General features: G+C 28.3%; 1 protein-coding gene across 1 annotated transcript; it reads left to right on the top strand.

The window, feature by feature from the left end:
• Nucleotides 1–6,937: 6,937 nt before the first annotated feature.
• LOC149058112 (KRAB domain-containing protein 2-like) lies at nt 6,938–8,065 on the top strand. The gene is made up of 2 exons (XM_089218315.1): nt 6,938–7,345; nt 7,589–8,065. Exons 1-2 carry the CDS (start codon nt 6,938–6,940, stop codon nt 8,063–8,065), a joined length of 885 nt encoding a protein of 294 aa, XP_089074441.1.
• The last annotated feature ends 4,801 nt before the right edge of the window (nt 8,066–12,866 follow it).

Here is a 12,866-nt window from a genome sequence, read left to right as displayed (position 1 = left end):
CGCAACCACCTTGGACGTGCGTCGCCGCCAAGCGGCTGTGTGGCGCCCAACCCTGCGGCACTGCACATACACATTCGTATAGTCATGTGTGTATCATATATGTATACATACATATATATATATATATATATATTATACTTAGTTACTTAGACGCCAGAGAAGACTTGTCAAACGGGTAACGGCGCGGGCGTGGAGGCATATTTATACATCTGAATGTATATAATATGTGATATTCTGGAGCTCACAGACAGAGATCGAATCAGTGTGTGTGTGTGTGTGTGCGCGCGTTATTTATTAGTGTATCGGTTTGATTTACAACGGCGTTTAATAGACGCTACCGTCGTCGCCGCCGAGTCAGAGAGCTGAGAGGACACGTTGGTGGAATAAAAAAAAAAATGATTATTATTATTTGACCAAAACAAATACCGGATGACTAATAAATCGTTGCGAAATGTACGTACAGTGCGTGAGACTTTGGCGCACGCCGTATACTTTTATAATATATTATATAAATACATTTATACATGATATATATATATATATATACAAACAATTATATCATAAATTATATAGCAGTGTTGTTTGTTGTTACTATAGGTATATACTTGATATTATATATATATTTAATATTTATACACGTCATTATAATAATAATTCGATGTTAAAATAATAAGTGCAGCAATACAGCTCGAACAACTTTGTACTTTGTATGTAGTCACCTCTACATGCCAACTGCCAACCGAGATATTTACGAATAAGCGCACGTGGCAAACGAGATGTAGGTTAATAATAATATAATTTATGTACCATGTACATATAATATGATATGAGAAACGTCGACTTGATAGTAGCTGTGCGCAAAAGTATTGATGAGACATTGTGACATGTATGCAGTATGCCTATACTGACGCAGTCCTGCGTGGTCTAAAGACGAGTACAGGTGAATTATTATTGCATATACATCATATTATTAAATGCGTGTGTGTGCTGTGTGGATGGTGATGAAACCTATGGGCTATGGTGTTTGTATGAAGTAAAGTCAGTGTCAATTGATGCCCTGGGTTTTGGGGTAGGTACATACAACCTACACTCCAACCACGTATATTGCAGATTATATTACGTCGTATACCGATTGAAACATTTGTTTTCCAATGTACACATTGGTCCAAAGAGGCTCAGAATAAGCGTAAAGAGGCGGCTAAAATTCAAAGTACATATTATGTGTCATGCCGAATTTATGAAATTCCTGACTTGGCTTGGAAACTCACTAAACGACAGAGTTTGATTGCTGATTTCATGAATAACGCAGTCTACTGCCAAATGCATTATTAAGAAATTAAGCATTTATATCAATAGTAGCATACGTATGATGGCAGTTAAAAAAAAAAGTATTTAATTTTAATTATTTATAATATGTATAATATTGTATCAATAATGTACGTTTAAATTATGTTTAAGGAAGTTAAATAAAAATAATAAGTTATTACTTCTTGGTTCTCGAAAAAAATATTTTTAAAATTAACTGCAGATTTATCAATATTAAATAATTTGTATAGAGGTAGTTTAAATTGTAAAGCAGGTACATGAATAACTACGTTAAAGCAAATTTTTAGACTCATATACCTATTACTTAATATAACTAAAATTGAAAAAATTAAATTAAACGATAAAAACAAAATGTGATAATATTGGTTGTAGGCATATCTTTATATTCTAAAATATTTTTAAAAATCAAAAACTGTTAAATTTTTAGTAATAGGTGGGTACCTAAGTTTAAAAAGTAATTATAATTTAATGCCAAACTCATTGTTTAGTAATTATCTATAAAAATGTGGGCAAGTGGATACCAATAATTTACTGGTGTAGTATGGGTCATTCATCACTGTAATAATGCAGGTACTTAATGGATATATTAAACTTAAATTTAAATTCATTGCATGGTATAAAAACATTGAAGGTATGAAAAACGATTCTAAGCAAAAACAGTCCGTCTTCCTATATTATATATATAATAGTATTTTTTAATCAAAAAAAAAAAACAACTAAAATCATTATCCTCCGTTTAAATATCTAATTTTATCCAAAATTGAACTTAAAATAATATCAATTTAAAAATAAAAAAACGTATTTATCCATGTTTTTGATTTTTTGATTACACCGTGAAATCTGTCTACTTATGAGAAACCTAGTTTTACATTTTCAATGTTTGGCTGTAAAATGTGATCCTTATTGTAAGTTGTAATACATTTTTATCAATATTTATAACTAAGTCTATAAATAGCTCAAAAAGAGTCAGAATTTTTCGAAATTTATGCCGTGTAGGTATAGAAAATGCTATAAGAACATTTCAAGTATTTACGGTTATTCGTTTTTAATTACATTAAAATAAGAAAATAGTTCCTAGTCTAACTTTAGACACTCAGTATTTACGGTTATTTGTTTTTGAGTTACACCTAGAAACAAAATTAATTTTGTCCAAAACTATTTATGCGTAAACCGATGATTTTGCGTAATGATTATCATTTTTTCTTCTTTTTTTCTCTTTCCAAACGCTGTTGAAAACTATTGGGAATTTTCAATTTTGACCTATGAATTGCATCAACCAGATAAACATAACCACCAGAAAAAATTTAAACATTATTTCAACTACTTATTTCGTACATAGACATGAATAAAAAATACAATGCACATTACAATAAAACCAATGCATTCAATATTCCACTCAGAATCTAAAATCACATAATATTAAAATATAATCAAATGTATTATTTCTTAAGAGTCAAGACAAAAATTATAAAACCATTTTTATAAGAACTATATATTACGATGTAAATACCTATTATTTTACTCACTATAGTTTTTTAAGGGGATGTATGTTATTGGATAAAAAAGTGTGGTGGAATGGAAAATTAAAAAGTGGAGGGATAGCATCCCTTCCCATATCCTTTCCACTTCTACCACTGTAGTAACCATATTATTATAACCATGTTGTCTTCAACGCACACTGTATATTCTTTAAGGCTTTATAAGATATTTAAATATTTTTCAAATATATATATATATATATACAATATATAATCACTATTCACCATACATTTAAAAGATATTATATTATACGCGTATGTTGTGCAGTGAAATTTTCAATTATTATATCATTATATTATGAACTAAACTAAAGTTTAAAATTATACAGCAAATAAAATATGCAAAATACGTAATTTTCCAGAAAAAAACATTAATAAAAAAAATAATATTGCTGTGTTGGAAAAAAATGTAGTTTTTCAATGCATTGTAAAAAAAGGAGGATAATATTTCACAGACTAATTATTTGAAAAAAGCCCATTTTTACGGACACTTATAGTGACTTCATTAATTCCTTTTGTTTTGTAAATCAGGCATATAAAATTCCAAACAAAAAAATTACACCATTATTTTAAATTCATGAATGCAAAATAGTCACTTCGTATAAAATGTTGCATAAAGTATTTATTAATTACTTTATAAATATTAATACAAATCCATTTCATTATTCTTTTATAATTTTAATTATTTTCATCGCGCTTTTGAATTCTTTTCTCTCTCTTTTTTCCTTTAATACCGTCCATTTCTCTAATTCCGAAATGCTTTTCTAGCATATAATGTAAAAATGAGCAACCAAATTAAATAGTGCACCGTACTCGTATAAGTTCAAAATTGGTAGTTTTCATAATATTGTTATACTATTGATTAATATACTTACAGATAAAAAAAAAATGGCCTTCGTATAAACAATTACGAATAGCGTTCTAGTAGATATATTTTTTTTGCAAGGAAAATTGAGGAATAATAGATATGTTTTTTGAGTGTTATTGTACAGTGTCAAAAATATCATATAGTTGCTGTTGCTACATTTTGTCAGGATTTTAAGTGTTCTTTATTTTTTTATATTGTTGATTTGCATATACCTATATATTGAATTGTGTAAAGCGTTGGAAAATCAGCCTCGTGAAAATCGGTTGGAAAAATTAATTAAGTTGTACCTAGCCCAAAAGCATATCTACGATAAAACGAAATAAATATTACACTTATATGTAAAAAATATATGTATACATTTGATAGCTGTTGACAATTTAATATTTATTTTTATTTTGTATTATCAAAAACTAAATTGGACACAATAATTATATTCTATACCTTTTAATTTTTAAAGCGTTAAGATCGCTACTGAAACATCGTTTTACTACGAAAACGATAGTTTCCATATTTCTGATTAGTGCGATTACATATTACCTATACACAGATACAGGCCCGTGCGCAGAATTGAATGATTGAGGATGTTTTGAAAAAAAAAAAATGTTTAAAATAGATACACCAATAATTAGCAATTAGGATTATAACATATTTATAATAATTATTAATTTTGTAAGTACTTACCAATATTAAAAGTTATGCATTATTACAAATAATATTATAAAATATTATATAGGTATATAGGCTGCAATAGATAAAAAAAATGGGTTGAACCCCCCCCCCCCTTGTGCACGAGCCTGCACAGATATGCATATGATAGGTAGGTACTCTCTATATATTCGTCTATTGTTTATTATATATTATTATGAACCGGCAAAAATAATGTAATCGAAATCCTACGTTTTAGTGAGTTATTTTTAAAGCCTGGAATCTATTATAGTTAATGTTTTATACTGTGGGTATCGTATTTCGTGCAGCCATATTATGATAATGTATATTTCACAAATCGCATACTATTATTGTATAGGTATAATGCGTATTTTGTGTACACTTTAAACACTGCTACATACACGTATACTGCGGTTTCAACATTCTTGTGACTAATTATTTTGTTCCAATAACTGCATATAGTTTTATTAAATGCCTACTCCAGAACACAATCGTCTCGACTAATTTGATATTATCATGTATAGGTATTCCTATTTTCGAGAACCCTTAATTACGCGGAGTATAGAGTCCTGAGTCCCTATAGCTAGGTGTACCTACCGCCGTGTAATACATGGTTATTTTAAATTTTTTAGACATTTTTTTTTAAACTCAGAGTCGAAAATCACTACAACATCTTCACAGTAAAGAAGCTTCCAAATAAATCCTTAATCGTATCTACAGATCTGATTCTAAAGCCGCATATCGATCGTCCTGCAGCAAAAAAACGAAAAGTAGGTGTCGTTACTAATTAATTTTGCCTATACTTATAATACAATATCGTTATGAAAGTATCGAACAATATTTTATTAAAAATCGAACTCGGACGTAGGTACACATTAAGTTATCATCATATTATATTATTATATAGGTGCTACCAAGTATAATATTATGTAATATAGGCTATAATACCGACTCCACTTATATTATATCTCGATACCTGTTTTAATGACTAACGATGAGTTTTTCAGTGTCTGAGTGCTCTGCACGTGTAAAACGGAGGATATACATTAGAGTATTAGAAACACGTATAAACAGTGTGCCTATATACATATTGGTACTTATTATTACTATACATTTATATATTTATTACCGTAGTCCGTATAGACTTTTCTACAACTTTATTAGACGCGAGTGTAGTATATATGTCGTAGGCATATAGTCAAATCAGGCATTTTATTAAATGCCTAGGCATATAGTCAAAGAATTTAATGTTTATGCAATTTCACTATCCGCCTAGACATTTAGTAAAATGCCTAGTCATTTAATTAAGTGACTAGGCATTTGACTAAATGCCTATTTCATGCCAGGCAAATAATAAAAGAACATTTTGTATTATTTTAAAAATTTAAATATATTTTCTATCAGTTATTTATTGCTATTTTATACATAAAAAAAGCTGTGTATTATTTATTAATATGAAAAACACGTATAGATACTCGTATATGAAATAATATGTTTAATTTTGTGTCATTATGTCAACTATTACTATTGTTTTAAAAATGAAATAATAAAAAATAAATATATTCAGGTAATAACTAATTAGGTGTGATAGACATAAATGATGGTACGAGTATATTGTATAGCATATATGTATAGTCAGTAAAGTCTATAGTACGAGTAGTGAGTACTATATATTCTTATTAAATAAAAATAAAAGTTCCATTGGTTTTTACCTTGGAAAATTAACGTTGGTACTAGGTTGTATGAGAACCTTATCTATAGATATTGAGTACTGTGGGACAAATTATAATCTTATCGATTATAACGATAAAAATATGACGTTACGGAAAAAGATACAGAACATGCGATTGAATTGTACAATAATTTAGTTTAGTACGTCTATTACGTTTACGTAAATCGTATGTAGTGTGATCGCGATTGCATGTAATATTGTAACATAGGTATACCTATTGACATTTTTTGTATATTTAAAATTTTGATTGTTTTTATTTGTATTTTAAAATATAATATAATGTCACACAGTGTATTGTTTTATGAAAAATTAAAATCAATTTACGACAACCAAGATAAAAAAAAGGCATGGAGTCAGGAAGACTACGACAAAGCACTAAATGAAATCAATGATGCGAAATTGAATCCAGGTAAAACTAAAACTCAAAACCAATATTATTTATGTCGTAAATATGATCTGATTGAAGTAGGAAATGTTAAACATATTATTTTAAAACCAAAAACTAAAACCGAAAATATTATTTATGTTGTACCATATGAAAACTATTTTGAAAAAATCGAAGAAAGTCATAAAGCGACTGGTCATGGTGGAAGGGATAAAGTTGAGCAGAGTTTAAAAAATAAATACAATATTCCTCGAATAGCAATCCAAATATTTATAAATTTGTGTACAACTTGTAACAAAAAAAAATCAAAACCTTGTAAAGGCGTCGTTATAAAACCAATATTATCGGCAGATTTTAATTCAAGAGGGCAAATTGACCTTATTGATTTCCAATCAACACCCGATGGAAATTTTAAATGGGTTATGAACTATCAGGATCACGCAACCAAATATTTATATCTTCGACCACTTACTTCAAAACGAGCCACCGAAGTTGCACACGAACTTTTAAAAATTTTTTTGGAACAAGGAGCACCTCAAATACTTCAATCTGATAATGGGCGAGAATTTACAGCGAAAATAATTGAAGAATTAGCAGAATTGTGGCCTGAGTGTAAAATAGTACACGGGCGGCCGCGGCACCCTCAGAGTCAGGGATCTGTAGAAAGATCAAATCAAGATGTTGAAAACATGTTACGAGCTTGGGTCGTAGACAATAAAAGTACCAAGTGGTCAATCGGAGTTTATTTTGTACAATGGCAAAAAAACATTTCACATCATCGAATTTTAGGTCGTTCGCCATATCGAGCCTTGTTTGGCACTGAACCGAAGGTAGGTCTTAGTTCTACAAACTTACCTGCCGAAATTATTCAAAAATTATCAAGTGAAGAAGATTTTGAAAATATTTTACAATATTGTGACATAAATAATATCTGCAGTGTTTGTGAAAAATCAGGTAGTGAACTCCAATGTACTATATGTAAAAGAAATATTCATTATGATAATTGCAGCTATTCTATAAATAATAGTAACGATATTGAAAATATTTGTCTGCTATGTAATAATGAAAAACAGATAAAAGTTAACCGCATTGAATCTTACAAACGACAAACTATAGCAGCTAAAAAAATGGCAGAAAATAGTGAAAAACTATTTAAAGAACTAGAGGTTGGTGATCAAATAGTATTAAGTGTTCCAAAAGTAGACCGAGGACCTCTCGATAGTCAAAATATAAATGGGTTAGTGATAGACATTCGGAACGGCGTTTACCAAATTGGCACAGAAGTTGGTATAATAAAAAATTGGTGTTCAAGAGAAGAACTTCAACTAGTGTCAAATAATGGTTTAGAAGACAGCAAAATACAAAAAGACAAATACGTGTCCATACGTGAAGCAGTAGCAAACTTATCAATTTTCAACGGTCAAGGTTTTGTTAAATGTCAATGTCAATCAGGAAAGCGGCAATGTCAAACCAATAGGTGCTTGTGTTTTAAGAAAAATCTTAAATGTTCCAGCAAATGCCACCAAATTACAACATGTGACAACAAGTAATAGGTAACAAAAACTTGTAATTATAATATAACTTTTTATTTATTTTTTATTATTTCATTTTTAAAACAATAGTAATAGTTGACATAATGACACAAAATTAAACATATTATTTCATATACGAGTATCTATACGTGTTTTTCATATTAATAAATAATACACAGCTTTTTTTATGTATAAAATAGCAATAAATAACTGATAGAAAATATATTTAAATTTTTAAAATAATACAAAATGTTCTTTTATTATTTGCCTGGCATGAAATAGGCATTTAGTCAAATGCCTAGTCACTTAATTAAATGACTAGGCATTTTACTAAATGTCTAGGCGGATAGTGAAATTGCATAAACATTAAATTCTTTGACTATATGCCTAGGCATTTAATAAAATGCCTGATTTGACTATATGCCTACGACATATATATATATATATATATATAAGTTACAACGACAATAATAATAATTACGGCCGTCCGGTTGACAGATACAAATTGTGAGCTCGTTTAAATCCGACTAATAAAAACAATCTGCTACAATCGACCGGTCGTAAATCGTATAATATCGTTACTACTCAGTTATCATTTATTAGAGAACGGAGATTGGAGAAAATTAATTTAAAGTGACAAACCGGACATGGCGGTTCGCCGTGATCCTTGATGGCCACCAGCCGTCGTTTTATCGGATGCCAATAGGCAATAATAAAATACCAATAATAATAATAATTATTATTATTGTATTGCTATTTGGTACCGATCACCGCCGTCGAGTCGGTTATGCGGTCGGCTGTCATCATAAAACATATACGCAAACATCACATTTTTATCGCAAAATACTGTCTCGCGGGGTACATGGTATTAATTTAAATAATATATCAATTATTTTATATTTTAGGTATACCTACATCATTTTGGATTATAACGTGAAGTATATTATGATGAATATATAGTATGAAAAAGCACGCGAAAAATTAATAATATCCAAACCAATATGTTTTTATGAATTGTAAAATAAGTTTTATTATACCCACAGCCTTATCAGGATTTCATAGATCAAGTTTTAATTTTGAACACGACGCCTTTTTTAATCATTAAAAATTTATTAAAAGCTAGTTAAAACATAGGTAATACTTACCTAACAATTATTTTATGAATTTTGTGTTCCATCAAAAGTTGGTAGGTACCTATGGGTATAGTTGTATGGTTGGTAGATTAAGAGTGTGGAAACAATACTACCAACACGAGTGTATTATAGTATAATTTAACATTGAAAAAATGTTAATATAATGTAATGAAAATACTTAAAATTAACTAATTTATATAACTCTATATATAATTATGTACTAGAATGTAAGACACGTATTTTATTTTTCTCTTTATTTTAAGCCAATAATCTTTGTTGTTGTGTGGCTATTTTCAAATAAAAAAAAATATATTATAATTTGACTGAATATTAAAAAACAACGAAGTTATATTATGATTCTATGATATTGGCAAATAAAACAATTTCGAACAAAATACAAAATTATCAAGTAGGTAATATATAATATTAGGTACACTACTAATACAAGTATTGAACGTTAGAATAATATATATATTTTGTTTGAATTAATTTTAAATTAAAAGTGTTGAAATTGTTGAAAATTAATTTGTGAACAATTGAACTTCAATGATTAGGTTTAGGTATAATGAAAAACGTTACTATATGTAACGCCATAATTTTTAAATTCCTATAATGATAATAATTTATATGGGATCTTTTATTCTTGTATAACAATTTAAAAATTTTTAACGGATAACATTTTTTTTTTTATAAATTAACATCTATGGAAACATTTTTGTTTTCAAATTAAAATTTTTTAAACTCAAAATCTAACTATTTTCAATGTGTAGATAACCATAACATACATTATATCCTTCTTAACTACACATACTTTTTTTCTTTGTCAATCTAAAATTTTTCTCAAACTCTTTATTTTCTGATCTTATTATAAATAATCCATTTATCCTATAAAACCTTTTATAGTCTGCCTTTTTATAGTTTCTGTAATTAATCGTATTATTTATTTATTCAGTAAAATGTGATTGGGTTGATATCAAACTTTAAAGTCTTTTATAATAAACTATAATGACATATCATATGAATAATATCTATTAGAAGATAATTATATTTCATTATAACCACATAATAATATTAACATACAATAATTATAAATACGCGTATTACTTATTTATGAATAATTTGTATTGTTTAATGAGTAGGTAGTTTTATAATTTTATAATGTTATAGACCTATAATCTATAATATGAATCATGTTGTATACTTGTACATGTTAAATCATTGAGTATACACAATACATATTATTATATATTATAACTAAATAAGACATACGTGAATATTAATTTATCATAAAAAATAACACGTATTCGGTTTTTTTATGATTACTGCAATTTGTGTATAGAGATGACCACGATATATTATCGCTAAAGCTTTTTAGTGTGGCGACGTTGCAGATGATGTTTAGTTATATGATTGGTTTCCGTGGTTAACCTAACCTAACCTAAATATTCAACAACATTTGTACACTTAAATCAATTTTGAAAAGTGACTGTAGTGAGACTAGCGGGTACATGACGTATACGTATTATGTGTTTACGTATCTCATGTCTCATCAAGTTTCTGGGTTATAAATTCGGTTTATACAACTTTATACATTTTTGCAAAAATGGATAGGTACTACAAAATATTCGGCCGTTTAATTGAATTAAGCACTGAAATGAAACCTGTTGTTATATTTTGTAGTTCAATAAACTTAGTATAATATTATGTACAGCTTAATAATGATCCAAGCCAATGGATAGGTACTATCATGAGGGTCCGTATAGTGCTATCAGTGGTTCAAGCCATATTACGCGTTCATGAAAATTATTCACCGTAAAGTTGAAATTTGTCTATTTAATTTTATATTCGTGGTGTGATATTCTAGTGTAAATTATAAAGGAGAAGGCTGTTCAAACGTAAATCGATGAGGGGTACTTGATTTTTTCGGTATCTTATATTTATGTTGACAATTATTAAAGAACACGAAAAATAATTTAATACAACATAATAAAATTAAAAAGAATAAAAAACATTTTTAGGTCATCTAATACTTTTTTTAACGAGATCTGCTCACATCATTGCCATATTTTCGTAACAAAAACGTCAAAAACCTTAAAGAGTACATAAAACCACACACATATATTACATAATATATAGGTACCTACCTATGTATTATATATATATATATATGTGTGTAACATAACCTAACCTGCCCGCACGACACGTTTTAATACGTTCAATTCGTGGGATACACCTAATATACAAAGGTACACTATCTATAGAGTTTCTATATGTACAAGATGTAAGCTAAAACTGTTATATTTCTTAATCATGCGTTACGGATTCGTTGTAAATTCTTATAGATATGGTAGCGTACATCATCATCGTGTTAATTCGTCTGTTAAACGTAACTATTATATTGCATTCGTGACTAGAATTTTCCTATAAAACCTTAACATGCGCGGGAAACATTTGAAATTTACGAGTCTGAGAATAACTTTCAAGTCATAAAACAAAGACGACTTCAATCATTTCCATGCCATCTGTATAATATGGGGAATACAAATAATACATTTAGGTATAGCACCATCATCGTCCAGCATATATTGGGGTCAATCGCTGTTAACGATATATGGAATGTCTACACTGCAGGGTATCATTGGGTCATAAAAACATAAAAAAAATATTATGTTTTGTTAATCCTCGACGAACAACGTACTTTAGTAGATATTGGACATAAAAATGTTGTCCATTGTGTGGAAATATTAGATTTAGCTTTTTCATGATACGTACGACGACATTTCCACGTAATACATAATAATATGTTGAACTCAAAAATAAAAGTATCTTTTATTCAGAAAAGGTATTATCGTTTATAACAAACAGTTGTCATAATATTTTAATAACGATTTGAAAGTCCTATTCAGTCGTTCTGTTTAAGGCAGCATTTTGTCAGCTGGAATAACGTTAAAAATAAATAAATATAATAAATTTATTGAAGCTGGTTTTCATAGTTAATGATAAAGTTTTCCAATATACCATCTATTATCGTTTATTTAATTTGTTCATTTACCAGAATATATAATATATTTTAATACTTTATTAATAATTAAACTAAAACCATGCAATATGTGCGGTGTGTATAATATATTAATATATATATATATATATATATATGACCAAGTCTTATGAATAAATCAAGTCAAATGATATACATTAAATACATAAATATAAGTAATTATATAAGTTGTACCAGGTGTGTGTCGTTAAGGATACGTTAACAGGCCTATCGACTAATCACCAAATAATAGCGTGGGAAAATATTTCTGTATAGTTTGCGAAATCAAACAATAACCCTGAAACTCACTTCTTACGTAGGTACTATTTTCTGTAATCCACACGTTTATTTCAACTATTTGGAACAGTAACAACTGCGGTTAAAAAAAATGAAAAACGTTGTGATTTAGAGTGTTTCAACAGACAATACGCGACTTACGAATTCGCTATTTTAGTCGGTCATAAATCATAATAAAAAATGTATACTGCACCCGTTTCGAGTTCGATGCCATAATAACACTTAATTTTTTATATTTTTTAAGCCAATTTGCACAGATATTTTCACATAATATAATAGTTAAGAAGTATCTATAAATAACAATTGACTTTTATATCCTTTAATCTATATAATTATTGTACTTATATACCTA

The sequence above is a fragment of the Diuraphis noxia genome, unplaced genomic scaffold, assembly GCF_037042655.1.
Source record: "Diuraphis noxia isolate RWA-SAM2 unplaced genomic scaffold, SU_Dnox_SAM2 contig0002, whole genome shotgun sequence".
Classification (NCBI taxonomy): Eukaryota; Metazoa; Arthropoda; class Insecta; order Hemiptera; family Aphididae; genus Diuraphis; species Diuraphis noxia.
The sequence above is the reverse complement of the archived record's forward strand: the minus strand, read 5'-3'. Positions and strand labels throughout refer to the sequence as shown.